This window comes from Aquila chrysaetos, chromosome 23 (assembly GCF_900496995.4).
Source record: "Aquila chrysaetos chrysaetos chromosome 23, bAquChr1.4, whole genome shotgun sequence".
Taxonomy (NCBI): domain Eukaryota; kingdom Metazoa; phylum Chordata; class Aves; order Accipitriformes; family Accipitridae; genus Aquila; species Aquila chrysaetos.
Genome location: NC_044026.1, coordinates 18,900,925 through 18,920,756, shown reverse-complemented (window position 1 = coordinate 18,920,756; position 19,832 = coordinate 18,900,925). Strand labels below are relative to the sequence as shown.

Genomic DNA, 19,832 nt, shown 5'->3' with positions numbered 1-19,832 from the left:
AACCTGCCGGGTGGCAGAATGGCTCTTCCCGCGAAACGACTGAAAGGCTCCAAGCTCGAGACGCTTAAAAAATTAGGCGAGACAAAGTGTTGGAAATGTATACTCTAGGGAATAATCCTGTCCTGGCAAGGGATTTTACTTGACAGCCTATCTGGGAATCTAGGCTGAAAGCCGCTACTTTGTCCTTAACTCACCCTATAGCGCTTTTGTCTTGGAGCTCGCTTTGTATGCAGGATCACCCACTGCTGAGGTTCGGCAAAAATCGAGGCGTGACATGATCCAGACGGAGCTCCAACCGTGCTTGTTGTTGGCAGGTTAAGTCATTCCCTGTTTATAAGGTAGAGGGTGGTGTTGTTTTTTTTTTTTTTTTAATTGCGCTGAACTCTCCAAGTGCACACTTAACTTTTTATGGGCGCAAGTGAAAGACCTGTTAAACACTTCAGCGGCCGTTGTTTGTTGTCCACCGGCGGCGTTCTCAAAGGCATTGTAAAGCGCAGAAAGAACCGCTACTTTATACATGACTGGGATCCCAATTGATGCAGCTAGAAAGGGGGGATTGGAAAAGCTAGGCCGGTCGAAGTTGCCTGGCACATATTTAGCCGATGAGTTAATTGGATACCCTCAAAGTGGAACTTGTTAATGTCCTGCCGCTTTCCTAATGAGGATATCTGCTCTTGCAAAGAATACAATGATTAATTGGGGACCCTTTCGTCAGTGTCTTAACTGAGGATTTCACGACTAGTGTCTTGTGTGTGAACAGAAACTATATTTGCAATTCAACAGGCGGTCCAGGGCTGCATGACAGAACCTGTCCAGGATCTTTCCCAAAGTACAGTTTAATTACACTGAAATGGGAATTTTCAGTATCAGGGAAACAGCTACAAAAATGGTGACTTACAGGGTGCTGAAACTTTAAACAATTAATTTCAGTACCTTGTACCAATCATTATTTTGATGGTTTCTTTTATGTCAACATTTTGACTGCTGAATTACATGGGCTTTTCAAAACATTGACACACAACTGCCCAGTAATCTATGAGTGGGTCTTGGAGTGACATACGGCTGAGCCTAGCGTTGGTGGGGCCAGCCTTTCAACCCACAATACTGAGGTGAGCGGATAATGGTGCCTAAGAAATGGTGCTCTCGCTGCGTGGATTAGCTCTGCCACAAACTCCAGTCTGACACTGGGTAACTTGGTCCTCGGCCCTGAAATCTTGAGCTGGAGGAGGCTGTAGCACTGCGATGGTGCTTAGTTGTGCATTCGCTATCAAACTTAATACCTGTTGCATGACTCTCTACATTAGTTTGCATTCCTCGTTGTGGTTCTGATGATGCCAATAAAGTTTTCTGCTCCATAAAAATATGTATATAATCATATGCATATGTTTATGTATATATGTATACACGCACATATCTCTACTTATGATTTATGCATGGAATCCCTCATGAAATTCAGGACAAGTCTTCATCCCTGTCTCTCCCCATGCCACTCCACTGTGGGGTACTTTTTTATAATGAGTCCCCCTGGTTTCTTTTTGGGGAGCTGTAGGGTTTTGTACTTCTTTATATTTCCCTGCTTTTTTCCATGCTTTGTGAAAAGACTGGACTGAGGCCAAGACTGAAGAACAAAACGAGCACTGAATAGATGAGAGATTGTAGGTGGGATGCTGAAGTCTATGCGAAGAGTGGGAGGGCAATTTTGAAAATCAGAACTGGATGTGAAGTTAACACAGGATTGTCTGATTAAATCTGACTTTGTGGAGCAGAAGAATAAGTTTGTGTCAAGGCTGAACTCAGTGAAGTTTAGATTTATTTATAGGTAGATAGAGAAAAAAAATTCAACAGGTAGCCTCCCAATACCAATCCTGTCTCAAACTCTCATGTGTTTTGAGACTAAGCAGCTGTATTAGCAGGAGTGTATTATAATGATACCTTTGCTGCCTTCTGAAACTCTGGCAGGAATAGCTCTTCTACAGGTACAAAAGGCACTTCTACTTAAGCGCTAGGAAGTTCAACATAAATATCTAGGATGCTATTTCAGTATGTCCAAGTATTTAGGAACTTTTGTTAGTCTTCTGAGATGGCAGTAGGTTTTGGCAACAATATTGGAGAAGAGGGTTCATAGCAAAAGCTAAGTAGGTTGGCTTGTCTTCAAGGCGCAGAATTAAGGGAATGAAGACAAAAGAGCTGAGCATGTCGTCTTCCTGCTGCACTGCCCAGTTTTAAATTTAAAGTATTTGAAACTTACCATGCATTACACTTGTAGGAAACTATACATATTGCCATAAAATTGTTGAGCTGGAGTAGAAGCTGAAGACGACCATCGGGGCTGGTGCTCTAAAATGTCGCTTGCTGAATGAAAGCTACTTCTGGGGGAGATGCTAGGATGTCTTTTCTTTTGTTTCCTAGATTTCCGTGCTTTCAGCTGTAGTATAAATGGGCTCCATATTGTCAGCATATTTCTTTCTGGCTTGCCAAGAGTGTGGTGCTACTCCAGGCAACCTCGCAGGAGAAGGGTGCAGGAGGTGATGTTGCTTCCAGCTCAGTTTCAAATGTAGCCTATTTTGTTTTCACTTTTATTGCTTTTCCTCAAAAGTCCTTGGCGTGCTTGAGGTTGCCGTGTTCTGTCTGTCAGGGTTCTGAATTATTTCCCCCGGTCTCTTTTTTAAATACAGGTTTCTTACACCCAAGAAAACCTTACTAAAGCCATTAGTTAGGATAAAGAAATAATAGCATTTTTTTTAATTACTTCTGTGCTGTTGACTGCCTTTCATAAGCAGAAATGGACCTCCCAGCTGCTTAAGAACACCACCAACTTTTGCTTTCGTTTTGACTTTGGTTATAGTTCTTCAGGCTCTTTTCTTTGGTAGCTTTCACATCTCTGCCATTTGAGTCATCTTTGAGACTAGGACTTGATGAGACTTAGCTACTGGAAAAGCTGTACAGAACCATCTATTCACTCTTTAAGTTGTTTTTTTGTTGTTTTTTTTTTTCCCTTTATGTTCCAAATAAAGGTTAGCCATCCATGTATGTTCTGGATTTAGCCTGTTTATTGCCTTTGATTCTCACCAGTGACTGTTACTGCAGTGGACTAAAGCAGTGGTCCAGCTGGAAGCTCGCAGGATGGCCAGAGAAATGTATGAAACCCGACAACTGAACGACATCTACTTTGCCTGCCTGCTTGCTGCCAGGCATTTAGATTGGCAGCAGTTATTGCCATCTTCTTGTGGCTTTACTAAGGGGGTCACAGGACTGGCACCTTCACACTCTTAAGGTCTGCTCACCCTCTTGGACTTACCTGCATCAGTTAACTTGGTGATTTTCTTTCGTTGCAAAGATAACCACTGTCCACGCTTCAGCCTTTAGTTTTGCCATTTCTACAGAAATCCAACACTGAGATCCCGAAGTGCAGTGCAGACTCATGGTTTTAAGTATTTTATACGGTATTTTGTACTGTGGTAAAAGTGCAGGGGTTTTCCACTGTTATTTGTTCATTAATTTGGATTTAATTTACCTAGTAATTTAGTATGTCTGAAAGAACAGGCCCCCAATTTTTTTTTAACGTACTTGCCAGGTATATGACTGCTGCACAACTAAAAGCTTGTTGTCATGCTTTGATTTTATCATGTGGATAAAATTTGCCTGCTTTTCCAAACAGGAAAATTTGCCTGCTTTTGCATAAGCATTCAGATTGGGTTTTATACTCAAGTCTTAGGTAGCTGGTCTAAAGCTGGTCTGAACATAAGCAATTATGTTGAGACACACACCAAGTGACTGCATGTTTGTTTGTTCTTTCTCTTGAATATTTTTGCATATATTCTTAAAAAAAAAAAAAAGAAAAAGTATCCTACAAGTTGTCTTTAAAATTAGTTGTTTGGAATACATGTCAGTTTTGTTTGAGGGACAGTCTCTGTTTTAACTTTTGAGTCTTGGATCTCATAGGCTAATCTCAAATTGCTCTTGAACTATGTGAGAACACTCTTTATTACAGCTCTGTGAAGCCTTTGTAGAAGTGGCAAGTGTGTATTCATCTCCTGAAAGCTTGTGAAGAATTTGCTGTAGGTTATGATAGAGCTCCTCAGCCTTCAGGAATGTAAACTAGATTCAGTGACATTAAAGATAGATGTTCAAAAGGAATTGGCACACGAACAGAGTTGGGTTTTTAATACCTTTTTTAACTTGTGCGATTGTGCTATTTTACTTGACTGAGCAAAATGATTAAATGTTTTTTGAAAACCTAGATAAAATAGATTAAAACCTCTTTTTTTAAAACTATTTTGCAGCAAATGTGTCTTAGTCTGCAGTGTCTTCAAATACTTTGCTCCACTGCTATTCATCTTGAGGTTTGGCTGTAGACTCAGCTGTGCTTTAGCAGCAGAAGCCCTTACTGCTCAGCCCCCCTCCGCATTTTCATTTTGGTCTACAAATAAAACGCTGGGCTGAACTCCTGAAACGTAACTAGCCACCTTCCCTGGTTGCTGGTTATCTAAATCAGCCTGGTCTGTACAGCATGTTTTGCTGAGTATCAGTCTTCAAAGAATCTTTTGTAATTTCTGCCTTTGTGGGTTTGTCTTTTGCCGTGTTGTCATAGGCATAGGCTTGATGTCTCCCAGTCTCATCACGTATTATGAAAAGGATGTATCTGATTAAGGGAGAGAGCATTGGATGAGACAGTTTGCTGGCTGAGATTAATGCTCGAAGCACAAGATCAGCACCCATGTTAGCACTGGAGGAAAAGCATATAGTTTGTTTTATCTGCTGTGTTTATCAATGATGGGACAGAGGTTTGAAGATTAAGAAATTACTTAAGATGATAAGTGCTTAAACCCCATCATATATTATTACATCAGTCTGGAACGCAGTAAGAAGGGGGGGGGGGGAGAACTTTACACTCATGCATCACTTGAAGCTTTTAGAGGATGATTTAGTAGGGTAGAATTAATGCTTTTGAATAGTTGGGATTGATGGCTTCTGAAGTCTTCACTTCAAGCTCTTGTGGAGTTGATTCTGATATTGTGCCCTGACTTTTTTGTTGCTTGTTTGGGGAAGGGGTTATCCTGGGAGAAAGTAGGGGAATAGTCTCCGAGCCTGTTAGTTTTGTGTTTGTAAAACATCTGCTCTGAAGTCCTGAGCCTGCCTAACAAATTCTGCTTGCCAGCAGGAAAGCATGCAGCTGTTTGGAGGAGCAGGCCTCCCTGATGCAGAGTGGAGGGCTTCGTTAGTGGGTTTCCTCCGGGGACAGTCTGTAACCATAGGTTTTGTCTAATATATTTGCTGTTTAAAGAAAGGAAATTCCAGATGACGTTTGTATTTTCTGTGTATTTATACTGATAAGTGCATTAATATTATACCACCTGAATTAGTTTTTGAACCAGCCTTCTGTAACTCGGGGTAGTCAGAAGAGAGGTTTCAACCTTTTAAACCTTCCAAAGTAAACAAAGGTCATTAAGAAATGGAGATGTAGACTGTGACAGCAGCAAGCAGTAGTACCGACTGAACAATGAGAAGTTCCAAGAAGGGAATTTTAATGTCAGAGACAATCAACTGTTTTGACCAATGACTAAAATTAGTGTGACTTTCAGCAAGCAGGGTGTATTTGCTATGGATTTTCAATCTTACTGATGCTAAATGGGGAAAAAAACACTCTTTGTAGAACATTTTCTTTGTATAATCATTATCCCAAATGTAAAGAAGTTGTCTGTCCTTTCTTGACTGTGGGATTTGAACAACTTTTAGTAATGGTTAAAAGAATACAGCAAACATCACCTATGGTTTCACCTTTCAGCTGCTTCCTTGAGGGAGTGCGTTTGCAGTACATGGTCTTGCTGGGCAGGATTCCAGTATGTGTGTGGAGTGCTGTGTGGGCATTGGAGAGGGAGACTGGAGAAATACGCCTTGCACCTGGGTTGAGGTATCTGCTGGACCTGCTGATTTGATTACCTTCAGGAACCCAACCCATTGCCTCATGTTGGTTCCTGAGGATACTTCATCTCCTCTACAAATTAACTTCATCCTGCTTATAAAAAGGTCTGCTGAGGTGGGAGCTTCAACTGCGGACTTTTCCTGGACTCCAAGAAAGCTTTTTAGGGAAATGCTTGACATCAAGTTTTGATGCTATGATATGAAATCTTAGGATAAGTCCAAGACCTCTTGGCAGCTGGGCTGAAGCATGTGTCTGAGCAGTAATGCCAAAGCAAAGTAACAATGGTGGTGACCATGGTGAGAGAAGACGATTTATGCTCTGATTTCTTGCAAGAGAAGGGAACTTTCTCTAAAGGTTGGGTCTGAGGCTTTTTGTGCTTTTCACTAGGCATCTATAGAAATAAAAATGCACAGTAAAATTGTGGGTGTAGTAACTTTAACCAGAAGAGACTGAACTGCAGCTACAAATCTTTGGACTGCTTCCCTCTTCCCACTCTCCCGGTTGAATCTGTTATATGGAACATGCAGCGTGTAGGTTTTAACATCCCCAGCGTTTGCTGAATCTGCTAGGAGTCTTTGCAGCCTGCAGAATCGGCTGCGGCGGCTGGACCAGCGAAGCCTGCCAGACCGCAAAGGCCGTTACTCCATGGTTGCTCCATCATCCTACGCACAAAAAGGGGTGCCTTTGGGCATGTCTGCCCTGTGCAGTGTGGCGTACTGTGAGGCCATTCAGACAAGCAAAGTGATAGGCAAGGTTAATTAGCATCAGAACAGTACAGCCTTAAATATGTCAGTTATCTCGGGGTTTGGAAGGTGTATAATACCCCTATGTGGTGAGCACAGGGCTGCTCAGAGCGGCCTGGGGACACTTAAAGTCACCTCACGCAGTGCAACATAGACATGTCCTGGTTTTGTTGCTCCCAGAGCCAGGTTAATACAGCTTGTTAGATCGTGCTGCAGTCCGCCTGGATTTAGGGGAGTGATCAAACATGTGCTTAACAGCAGCTCTGCACTTGCTTCTAAGCGTGGCTTTAGGTCTCCAATGGCAGGCATCCTTTTAAAACCCAAGTTGTGTTTTCTTAAACATCTTATCCTTTAAAGTATTGCATGTGCATTTTAGGTCACTTGAGCTTGCTTCCTTTCTGCTTGCTTGGATTTTTTTGTGCGTTTTTTTCCATTCCAATTGCCAGTCAGAGAAAGAATTTAAATTTTCCACGTAGGTATACATATGCCCACTTTTGCTTTTATGCTTCTCTCACGCAGCCTTTTGCCGTGGGTGAGCGGAACTTACTCGGCAAAGAAAGCAAACAGAGAGAACAGACCCGTCGCCCCCCGCCCCTTGAAAGAGCAGAGGGCATGTGGAATAAATCAAAATGCAAAGCATAATAACAAGATCCCATGGGAAAGGCAGCCTTGCGATTGTGTGCCGGCGTGCACTCCCCTTAGAGACGGCGGCCGGGGGGCTCGCCCCACGGCGGCTGGGGGGGCTCCTTTCTTTCTCGCCCGCATCTCCCCTCCCAACGTCGCCAATCCATTCACCGCCAAGAGAATTGATTAACATTCGTCGGGAGCCTTGGGAGACGGGGTGAAAGAGGGGGAGAGCGGAGGGCGAGGGGAAGGGGGTGCGAGCCGGTGATGCCGGTTCCCGCGTCGCGGTGAGCCGGGGCACAGTCGGGCGCAGGATGGCTATTTTATAGCTGGGGACCGCGGTGACGTATGGCTGAGCGCTCGCTGGCACGGCTCCTCGTGGACCAGTCAGCGGAGCGAAATTGAAGCTGACAAGACTTTTCTGGCATTTTGGAAAGGACTGTAATCTACTGTAGGGGAGAACAGAGCCACTCAATCACCGCCGCCGTAAATAGGAGACGGAAGGGAGTGAGAAAGGAGGCGAAGAGAAAAAGTGCTTGCTGGGGGGGGGGGGGGGGGGCGGCATTTTTGGTGGATGGTATGAAGCCAGCCATGGAAACTGCAGCGGAGGAAAATGCAGAACAAAGCCAAGAGAAAAAAGGTACCCAGGGGTCTAACAATAGCCTGTTTAAATCTTTTCATTCAGGGGGCTTAAAGAGGTTTAGGCCAGTTTTGTCACTTTTTCGAATAGCTCTTAAACAATCATTACTGCATCTTCGGGCTTTCAGCTGTCCTTTCCTGCATGGCTTGACAACAAATTAATAGAGCAACAATCTTTCTGTCTGCGTCTGTATTTGCTCTGAATCTGTCCTAACCCTGCCCAAAATTATGTTTGCGAAAGAAGTCTTGTAATTGCTGCGTCTTTGACGGATTTTGGAAAATTTGGTTTACAGAGGTAGCGTGTGCCTGTGTGTTTGCATGTCATTTTCAGAGCCGTAATCTGTTGTTTTCATCAAGACTAGCCATGTAGCAAGGCTTTGCAATGCAGTGTGGGAGACCTAGGTTATAATAACATATAATAGATTATAATACCACACAACCTTCGTGTATTTAGCTTGATGCCAAATGCTACTCTTATTTTTAAATTCCTTTTCCTTTTCTATGGTGTTGTCTGGCAAATTTTGCTTTTGTAGACATCTGCCTGTGCTATGATAATAGGGAATAATGCAATGAGTTTCACAACATTAGATTTCAGGATGTGTTAATCACCGAGAATTGCTGCTTTTTGGAGAGAACAATTCCATGGTAGTGGTTCTGCGGTAGGGAGACAGCAGTGCAGGAGAGGTGCTTCATCCATCCCAGCCTTACAGGTGATTTATTTGGTCTGGAGTGCTGAACTTCAGAGGGTAAACTGAACTAGCAAAGGATGGGGTTTTTTCTGCATCATATAATTTGTGCCAAATAAATGTCCCTCTTCAGTGTAGCAGACTACTGTATTAATCATAGCAAGATCTTTTTGCTAAATGATGGAGCAGTAACAAAACTATTACAATTCCCACTGCCCTTTTACAGGAGTCATATTATACTTTTGAACCTGTTGTGTGTCATTTATAACCAATCTGAGTATCTCACAGGCATAAGCAGCTGATACACAACTAATACATTTCCTCAAGTAGAATTGGTTTCATTTATTGTTAAACAGTTCAGATATGAATGTAATGATAAACCCCAGTACTGTCCAGTACCAGATTTTGTTTTCCTACTTTGAATCTGATTCCTCCTACACACTTTGTATAATTCAAACCTAGCTTCAGTTTCAAGTAAATGAAATTTGTCAAGTGATTAGACATAGTACTACATAATCCCTTAGGGATTTCACAGAAGGAGGTCCACTGATGAGAGATTAAACTCTGAAAGCCATTAGTGTATGTGGACAATAACCCACCTCACTGCAGATTTTGAGTAATTAATGTACAAAATGTCCTAAATGCCTTGACTATAAAACCACCTTGAACTCATAGATCATTCTTCAAAAATTACAGCAATTTTTTCTTCTGACTGATGAGTTTCTTTTAAACTGATAGAACTCATGTACCATAAACACCAAAGTAAGTTATCTGTATGCATTAGCAGCTGTGCAAAATGAAATGTGTTGCTGAGTGTGTTTATGATGAGTTTATGGTTTCCCTTTTATTTTGGCAAGGATGAAAGCACAACATGTAGAACAGTAAATCTGTTACTAAGTCAAGGTGGTTGATCTGTTCCTTTCATAGGATGCAAGCAGGGGAACTTCTGTCTTAATTTTACCACCCTTTCCTAGTTTTTCTGTGATAATTTTATGCTGTGGATCTGTTACATAGGTATGTGTATGTAACACTTCAAGGCTTTGTTCTTGCCAGTTTCCTAATTTCTGAAAGCAACACATGGTCTCTCACATTATGCTCTTTATTTCTATTCACTTAAATTCCCAATATGTTTCACAGCAAATTAAAATGCAGAAAGCTGAAGCAGCCCTACTCCTAGTTTCAATAGCGAAATAAATAGCCCAAATCCCCCTGCAAAGTTACTGCCATGAAGCGGTGATTTGGTTTTGGGGGACAGATTTCCCAAAGTGCTAAGACTGTTGAGCCTAGTCGGGTTTTTAGATAGGCTCAGCAGGCATCAGGTACCTCTGAAATGGCAGGATTTTTCAAAAGGGCTCTTTCACCAGCAATTCTCATGGAGGAAAATGAGCTTTTTCTCTGTGTGAAGAACTTCCAGGAAAATGCTGCTGCTTCATTTTGGGGTACAAAACAGAAGCTGACCCCTTTAAAAATGTGTCCATTTACTGTCTGGACTGGATCTCTTGCTTGCTGTGCCTTACATGCTTGCCAGGCTTGCAACATTTGCTTCTTCCTCTAAGATCCCACCTGGGCTGAGTGTAATGGGCGTCCTTGATGAGATGCCCTAGACCCAGTGATTGCAAGGCAACTGCCACAGCTTGAAGCAATCGAAGTGTTATCACAAAGTCTTTTAACATTTCCTCCCAGAAATGAATTGCAAACTCTAAGGAGATAAAACGACATCTGAAGGAGTTCAGGGGATGTCGCTATTGCTAAGACTGAGTAAGAGAAGATCCTGAGCGTTTCACTTTGGGTATTCAGGTTCACACACAGTATGCTTTGCACTGCTGAGTTCTGGGGAAAGTATCTGCATTTAAATAATAGCAAATCATACTTTTAAGCTAAGAGGGTTTTTCCCTTTACCAGAATTTTAAACTACAGGTTTCCCGGTTGTGTTTTTGAATGCAAGGACCTCCTCAAGGACGTACTGTAATTGTATAGAATAAATACTTGGAGGAAGTTGGGATGGGACTACATGCTGCCTATACAGGGCTCCCTGTACTCAGGAGAATGCTGGAGAGCAACACTGCTCAAGCACTTGGAATGAGCAGCGAGATCTATTTTCAGTTCGAGCACTTAATACAGCCAGATCTGAACAGTGGTGTCACATAGGTACTGGTTTATGTTTCCCATCCCTGTGGCAAATGTGGATGGCCAGCTATTTTGGATTGCAGTGTAGCTGAGACAATTTACGCAAGCTAATGTGCTTTATGAATAATTACTGATTGATAAATGAAAATCATTGAACTTACTTAGATTTTTAAAGTTTGCTAAATTGTATATGAATTCCAGTTTTGTATTTTAGTAATTATTTTCATGAATCCCCTGCCTGATTCAGGCAGTGATATTACCCAGCTGATGGATTCAGTGTTTATCAGACATTTGTTTCTCTGCACCCAGATGAGTGGCTGCTGCCCCAGTTTTTTTAATTGGAAATGGAACAACACCCATGTTGATGCAGATAAGAAATAAGTCAGCTTTATACTGCGTATCAGCAGCCCTTATCAGAGGAGAACACCATGAGCAAGCTGAAGCAAAATGTTTAACAGATACTTTACAGGGCTGCAGGACAGATTGGATGCATTTTAAAGATGAAGGTTTACAAATTATTACAAATGACAGGGTTTATCTTGCAGCCATTAAATTAAATCAAAATGTGAGGACTGGGCAGGCAGATTTACTGAGGTGGAATAAATAAGAAAAACGAAATGCCGTTTTGCATCAGCAGTGAAGGATATAGATCCTGATATACATTAACAGAGACAAGAAGTTTCCCTTTTAATTTAACTATGAGAAATACTACCAAGTTGCAAAATTCAAAAGACAAAGTAAAACCCAACTGTGGATGACCATGGTGAATTCACCAGTTACACATGGGAGGATGGAAGAAGGCTATTACACTAGGATATAGGTTCCTTGTATGAATGCATACGATATTCAAATTGCATATGCTGTCCTGAGGAATAATGAAAGCCAGCCTGACCAGCTGTACCAAAGGTTCCTTTTAATTGGCTCTTCCCTACTAATGAGCTCTCGATGAAAGAAAACCTCGTGCTCAGGAATGGTTGTGAGCTTTATTATTTTCATCGTATATGAAGCAACCTTTCTGCTTTTAAACTCTAAATAGACAAATATATGCTAGTCAAAAATAGAAAGAAAATACTTCTCAAGACAACTGTACAACTCTGTGCGGTAGTGTAAGTGAAGCTGAAAGTGCGGCGTAAGAAAGGAGTGAATTAATCAGCAGTTTATTTTACTTTTAGTGAAGTTCTTTCTACACAGTGAGCTTATGACATTTTGATGCATCACAGATAGATGTATTTTTCGTTACAGCAAATTGAAAAAAATGACTTTTTTAATATATGTGTTACAGTTATTAACCAAAATGTACCCCCTTAATGTTAGGCTCACACAGTGATATCAGAGCTGTCAAGCCGTTTAAAGATTTTTAGTATACTGCATATTTTTTCCCGTTTCAAGCAGTTTATTGGTGTTTTAGATCCCCTGAAAACAGCAAGTGCTTTAAGTATAAGTCCCTGAAGAATACGACTGTAGAAAGAGAGGTCCAGCCCAGGGAGAATCTGGGACACGCGATATTCTGGGGATAATAATTTGGCAGGCTTAGTGATTTAGGTTTTAATGAATAGGATTTGGTTTCTAAATAGGAGGGGGTTGAAAAACACTCGGCGAACGTACTCATACTGGTCTGAATGACCTCATGAAAGCAGAAAACCTAGACATATGTGCCACTGGATACGGTAATGGGGGTGGGGGGCAGCCCAGATGGCACTGCATGTACACAGTGGACTCCGCAGTGGGAGCAACGGGGCTGAAGAGGGGAGCGAGGAGGGCTGGGGAAGTCCCCTTTGGTTTCTCTGACCCTTCCCCATTTTCTGGCCAGCCTTGCTCCTAATGCAGTATTCATCACCAGGTCATAAATGACCGAAGGACAACCCTCTCTTTGCTCCCGCTTTGTCAGCTGCGACAGATGAACGTCCTAACTGTTTGTTTCCTCTAAAACCATAGGCTAAAGGCAGCAAGCACGAGGGTGTTGGGCGCTGGGGATTTTATTACAGGTGTGCAAGATGATTCGTCCCAATAACTATTGAACCCCACGGTCGCCATCGGTGTGCCCGCGTGCCGTGACATGAAAACGTCGGTTCCGTAGCTGGTGCGTCTGTGCCGGGTTGAGCACAACCTGCTTCAGCCAGGAGGTCTCGAGATGCGTGAGCTGGGCTGTGCGCGGAGGGTGTTGCAACCTAGACCTGGGAATGCAATTAGTGTAGTTAGTTCCTCAAAAAGCAAAAGATAAATAAGTAATTTAAAGCTGTTTCCTTTCCTAACTATTCAGGGTACAGAGTTAAACTCTAATTCATACGTACTGTGTGCAGGAGTTGTTATGCCACTGAAGCCTGTGGGGTTTTTGTCCTGGTGATGATTTTGCATGAGTGGGCCTGGGTGGGTCCCAGCGAAATCACCAGAAGATGCTCTTCAACTTCAGAGGTCATGCCAGACGTGCAGTAAGGGCTCCCAAACAGCCATTGCTAAGTGGCTCTTTGCAGAGCAGTGGAAAAACTGAGATCCCTTACGGAGTTTGAACCAGCTCCTAAAGGGGGGAGCCCTGTTACTGCAAAACCAGAAATTGCTAATTAAAAAAACCCAACTTCATAGAATATTTTCACTTACAGAAATGATGCTACAAAGTTTACGTGCTGTCTCCACATTTCAGGGTTTGATGTTGGTCCCACAGCAGAGAGCGGTGACTTCACCGGTGCCCCCCCAGCTAAGGGAGACAGCCAGCTGCCTGCGCTGCTGCTCTGAGCAAGTGGTTTCATAGCCACTGCAGGAGAAATCTCACATTCTGGGTTCAGGCCTGGTAGGATAAAATCCTTTTGGTGTCAAGGGTTTGGTCTAGATGCTGCAGTGCAAATGAAGACTCTTTTTCTTCCTGGAAGACTTTGCAGCTGGTTGTTTTTTAATTTATTTATTTTTAAATCTGAATCTGTTACCGATGTCCAGTAAGTAGCTTCAAAAAAGCAGGGAGCAGAGAGTTGGGATGAAGCAGGGAGACAATATGCAGAACTAGCAAGAATTCTGTTGTTTTCCATTTTGTGTCCAGTTCAATTATTATGGCGTTCCTTGTGATCTCACAGACAGGATTGTTCCTGTGTAAGCAAAAGGAGATGATACCATCCTGAGCATGCACAGTCATTTGGAACAATACTTTCAACACATTTTGAATTTGGTTATGCTCATAAGAAGTGGAATTTGCCTTTCCTAAAAGGAAGGGTAAAGCATACAAAACAGAATAATGTCTTTTAGGAAAAATATGCTACCTGATACCTGCTTGCTGGTTTGTGCGTGAGTAGCAGAGAGGGGAGAAATACCAAGCCACAAGTGTCCTCTAGGGAGCCATTGATGCTAAGTTTGCATCCCGAACCCAAAAGACTGTTTTAGTATTGGAATTCATTTGCTGGTGTAGGAGACAAACAAATTATTGTTTCAAATCTCTACATCCAACATTTAGATTTGAGGCCAAGGTTTTTTCTCTTCTTGACGTATGTAAATGTAGCTGTGCCAGACTCGTCATTGCACCAGCAGCAAAACCATGAGAGAGGGACCAGGTCCAGGACCTTCCTGGCCCCTCACAGGCCAGAAGTTTATGGCATTCCTACTCCCCCTGCCCTCCAAAATTCATCTCTGACCAAGTCTACAGCAGATGGGTTTTCAGCATTGTAACCTTCACTTCCTCCACCTGGCGAGATGCTGCTGAGTTGGATTTATTTTGGCTGGAGATGACAATTACTTTTTTTGCCTGTCTGTCTTGCTCTGACAGCCTAACAAAGCCATAGCAGTGCCGAGGGAGGGCATGTAGGTTCAAAAGTAGTTTGATGTTTTGCCATTGGCCTCTTCCAGGGAGCTCGGAAGCCTGTGCTGATGAGTGTGCAACGAGTGTGCGAGTTGGTCAAGTGTGTTACAGCATGTGGGGTCTCATTGCTGAGCTTCGTCAGTCCTCTGAAAAGATTAGGAGAAGGATAACTGCTCTACTTCATTGTACACTTGGGACAAGTCTGTTGCAACATACGTGAGCAGAGCCTATGTGCATTAAAGCCCATGAATTTTTTTGTTGTTTTTTATGTAAGAAAGTAATGCAGCAAACTCCTGTTTGCCCTACCTCTACACATGACAATAACCATTTTCTTTGACAGATTTAGGGTCTTTTAAAAAAGCAGGTAATGTGGTTTTCCATGACTTTGTCTTCTTCCTTTACTTCTGGAGCAGAGCTCTTTGCCATGGATAAAGAGAGACGTGAGAGTGTGGGGTGGGGGGCGGAATAGGGAGTCCTTCCTTATGTGTTTAATTCAAATCCTAGGTGGAGTTTTAGCTATTCAACCTTTCTTAACACCTGTGTGAGCATTTCCCTGTCCATAGTCCTTTCCACCCCCTCCCTTGGTTTATAAGGTTATATTGTTTCTGAAACTGCAGCGTGTTTTTCTGGGCTCTTATTTTTAAAGTTAAATGACTGAAAGTACTGAACTAAAACTTGCTGGTGACACTGACTTTTTACCACCTAAAATTGGCAGTGATCACCAGACCAGAAATGGAAATTGGCAGGTACCACTGGATGTACAGGAGTTCAAGGCCACACCGGTACCATCATGTGCCAGCATTGAGAGGCAATATTAGTCCTTTGGGGATTCAAGGTAAATAAAGGGCTGGGTGAAAGGGAAATGGAGAGTTCAGAAATGGTAGTAGCATAAACCTAATGCTTTGCACTAGTCCTAACAATTTAAGATAAATGTTCTTCTATTTTTCTTGGTTTGTTTGTTAAGGATGTAAGGAGTCTAGTTCTTGCATATGAATATAAATTTAAATGTCATTGCTAATGCTTGAAAGACAATAATGTGTGGTGAGGGACACCTCCCTTTTAACTGTGCTGCCCGATTGCTTCAAAACTGTTTACAGATGAGATGGCACAGTATGGGTTTTGTATGCAGGTGAATCTATCTATCAAACTGATCAGCCACAAATGCAGTAATTGACACTAAAGCAGTGACAGCACATCTGATTCACCGGTCTCCTACAATATGCTTCCTAGACAATGTTCCGTGGTTTTGTTGCATTTTTCTCTTGCTAGAAGCAGTAAGTGCATATGTCAGAGCCTAAAGGAGGATTTCAGCTGAGGCTTTAAAGATTCTTTGGTGATTCCACATGCCTGTCCTTTTGATATCTGGCTCGAGTCCTCAAAAGATCCTATTTTATTTTCCTGAAGCTTCATTTTAAGAGTTTGGGGGGGATTTTGATTTGAAGCATCTCAGAGAGGCACCTGAAATCAAGCACCCGATTGATTGCATTGGAAAATTCCAGTCTGACTGAGAGTTAGCACAGCAAAGGATATAAATGCTCAGAGATACCATTTGCAGCTAGCTCTATCCAGCAATCCTCTTCTCTTTATGGAGCTGATTGACTGAAGCCTGCTTGACAGCTTGTTTGCTGGAGATGCCTGCCTCCGCATCAGAGACTTTAACAGCAACTGCAGGGAAATACTGACCAAAGCTTGCTGCTTAATCCTTCCCTTTTCCATCATATTTGCACACGTTTGTTCTTTAGGATTCAAATGTTTATGTATTTCAGAATGGGGTGGGTTTTTGGTTTTGGGTTGTTTGGGATTTTTTTTTTTTTTTTTTTTGCAAATACTTAAGTTGCAAATCATGATCTCCATCTTCAATATCAGTATTCATTTTGGCCATATTTTATGATAAATGACCTGGGTGACAGACTCGGTGCTTCTAGAAGACATTCCCAAACTTCAGATCAGTGCACATGGGATATTTTATACACCAGAGAAATGCTTCAGGAAGGAACAGTAGATTACGAACGCTGCCTTCCTGGGCTGTGCAGGACATGGAGGGAGCAGGCCAGGTGCCCAGTTTCAGGGTCTTGTGCCCCTTCAGCTGTCCCCAGTGATGAGACACGTCCGTATGTGCTGGCACAGATGAGCAGAGGAGACACACAGCCTTCTGTCGCAGCAGCTGGGAGTCTGCCACCTAAAATGGTGCTAGAAACCCTTGTTTAGGCAACTGAACCCTGTTCAGGCTGCCTTGGGAATCTTCCTGAAATAACATGCAGGTGAATGTGGTGCCTGTCGTGGAGGAGCTGAAGATGAATGGGTTCTTGCTGATGGGGGTAAAAAAAACCCACCAACAAAGCCCAAATATGCCAGTTCAAGGGAAGGTGCTTTAAATGGCTGCACTTCAAGAAATTAAAAGGTTTTTAGGCAGCAGTGAAACTGCTCTGAACAGGTCTTGGGTAAGATCAATCTGCCAGTGATGGATTAGCCACAGTGAAAATACTGGTCTTTGCTCCTTTCCTTTAGATTGGAGGGAAAATGTCACTTCAGACACAGCACAAGTCACAGCTGTAACACGTCTCCCCTCAGTACTGGCATACAGCTCCCCGCTGCTGGGTGGCATTGGCTACTGAGCTGACATAAACTCTCTGTTTCTTTGACAAGCCACATCATTTCTTGGGTGCCTTTGCAGTACGGGTATTTCTACTTTGCCTCTTCTGTCAGTGTCCGAATGGAAATCAGTAGGAGAGCACCTCTGTGACAGTCCTTGTGGCGTCCACCTCTTCTCCCAGGGTCTCCGTGTACGACATGATCTCCGTCCCCCATTTTAAGCTTTAATCTGGCACTTGAGCAACAAGGGAAGAGTCAGCGTGGGATATTCGCTGTGGTGCTGGAGCCAAGACATCCCCAGAACACCTGCAACATTAATGAGCCTTTCAAAATGCCTAAAACAATTTTTTCCCAGGAAGCAAAAGTACCATCTTTTTCTTTAGTAAGAGAAACATAGCAATGGTTGTTTAACATGAGCTTAGCTGTAGGCACTCTTCCAGGCTGGGTGGGCGTTGTTTGCTTTATGGGAATCTTTTTTTTTTTTTTTTTTTTTTTCTTAACGTGCTTCCCCCAGATGCTGGGAGGTGTTTCAGCTGTTTTGTGAGTGCGAATGCAGAGTATCTCACTGAAACAGCCTGCTCCCTTACTGAAGCAAGCTTAAGTTTTGAAAATGGTGTGGTGGGGACTCAACTTGGGAAATAACCTGCATGAAAGCTGCTGCAGGGCAAAGGACTTGTGCAGTTGTGGTTCACGTTTCTTACCGCTTCTCTAGTTTCATAGTTGGGTAAACGTCTGGGAAGATCTTGGCAGCTTCAGTTATCTTTGAAATGGAGAATTTACCTTCTGAATCTTAGATCTGCCAGGCTGAAATCCCCACACTCACTGGTTTTGGTCCTCAGCTCTAGGGAGAGAGGTTGTGTTTCTGTTTGCTTCTTTGTAGCTAGGGAGGAGTCAACTGGGGAAGCAATCGGTAGCGGTGGCTGAAATCCAGTGTGGCAAAAGTCTTGCTCTCCCGATGAGTGCTGAAGGCTGATGGAGAGTGAGGTGAGTTACAGCCGCCAGAAGGGTGGAGCTAAGAGTCTCAACTCCAGTCTTCCAGGTAAGATACTTGCCCTTGATTAAAGTAAAATCAGCTTTAAAAATGGTATCAGCCAAATACAGGTGGGTCTGGAGGATGGTTGAATCTAGGAAGCCCAGGTGTCCTTACAGAAGGTTTCACAGAACTGCTGAAGTAGCCCACGGGACCGAAGTGCTTAGGTGCTTTTGGACCTCCCCCAGGGAGCCTGTCTGGACCTTCATGTATTTTAATATCTTTGGCAGTCTGCCCATCAGTTCTTCTGTTTTACCTCTTTGGCTTGAGTTTGTCCGAAATAATCACCTGAGCTGGCACCTACTGGAGCAGCAACTCTTGCATGTTGACCCTACTGAGTGTTTCTCCAAGAAGGCAAAAATAGGTGAAGCAAGGGGAAGGGAGGTCAGGGTGAGGGCAAAAAGGAGGAATGTCTTCAGGCACGTTGAGCAGTGAGTTGTTGATACGTCAGCTGAGAGTTAAAGCTGCGGTTTGGACCAGAGGCTGCCCTTTCTGGTGCAGCGTGTTTGCACTTTTGAGCTCTGCGTGTCAATGAGCCCTTCCACATGCTCAGGCTGTGCAAAAGTCCCAAGGGTTATTTTGGATAGTAAAACACTAGAACAAGTCTCCAGGAGGAATAATGCCAAAGCTTATATCAATACTGCTTAGCTATTCCTTATGCGAGAAGTCTCTTTTTAAATCACATACTTAATTTTTTTTCTGTAGAAGCGGCTTACAGTTAAAAAATATGCATCAGGAAGGATTCCCATATAAACCTGTTCAAAGTAAGGTCTTGTCCAAAGTATAAATTGGGTATTTTTCTTCTGCTGCGGTTTCCCCTGTTTCGTGGGCCAAAAGTAAAACAGAGAAGACATGAATTAAAATAAACAAACTTTTCCCTGACCATTGTCCAAAAGCAATAAAAGCTGGACGAGAGCGATTCTGTCATCCCACTGTCTGATGGGGCAGCGGCATTCTTCCCATGCAGGTCTGACTCCTTGCTCTCATGCAGCAACCCCCTGAGGTGGGCGCTTGCAATAAGCATGGATGTAGTGATTCATGTTTCATAGATTGCACTGTCTGAAAAAGACGCCTTCAGAACACCTGTGAGCTTAATGAGCCTTGCAGAGGCTGGGAGTGATATAGATGGGGAGTGTGTGTATTTCAGTAAATTTGAAGAAGGTAAGTTAGATAAGGCCTGTAAAAGACCGTTTGGATCATCTGTCCTCGCATGAAACAGGTTTGATTCCTGCAGTGGGAATGCTAATTTTTTTTTTCTACAAGAACTGCCAGTGTGGACCTGAGATTTGAAGAAAAAAGGGGGTTGTGTTTACTGCTGTCTGTTCTTAGAGTCTTCTCTGTGTCACTTAACAGCATCCGGAAAAGAGAAATCTTGCCTTGGTAAAATAGCCTTTTCTCCAATTTGAACGTCATGTTTTCTTTAGTGAAAGGAAAAAATTTACTGTCTCTGTTGATGAACGTTGGTAACCTCTGCAAGGGTTTTTTTTTTTTTTTGTTTTGTTAATCGTGTTAGAAGAAAATGTGCTTGATTTTAAACTTATGCTTACTGGGTTTTTGCTGGAGTATTAGGAGGAGCAGCTTATTATCGTTACTCATACAGTACCACAGAGATACTTGGTGCTTTGTGGATTTAAAAAGGGGTCTGCTAATGGTGCTCCCAGGCTGTGAGATGCTTGTTCGTAGTGCGCAC

At 42.9% G+C, this 19,832-nt stretch overlaps 1 protein-coding gene across 7 annotated transcripts in view; it reads left to right on the top strand.

Moving 5' to 3' along the window:
* Nucleotides 1–19,832, top strand: part of GPM6B (glycoprotein M6B) — a 112,786-nt gene that overhangs the window by 72,705 nt on the left and 20,249 nt on the right. The window contains exons 1-2 of one of the 7 annotated variants that reach the window (XM_029999322.2): nucleotides 7,644–7,930; nucleotides 15,236–15,355. The exons of 2 other annotated variants lie outside the window; for them this stretch is intronic. In XM_029999322.2, coding sequence (XP_029855182.1) covers nucleotides 7,870–7,930; nucleotides 15,236–15,355 — 181 coding nt within the window. In that variant the 5' untranslated portion in view covers nucleotides 7,644–7,869. Of the gene's footprint in view, nucleotides 1–7,643; nucleotides 7,931–15,235; nucleotides 15,356–18,063; nucleotides 18,152–19,832 lie in introns of those variants that run through there. 4 more of the 7 variants (XM_029999321.2, XM_029999327.2, XM_029999324.2 and 1 more) reach the window with 4 other exon arrangements.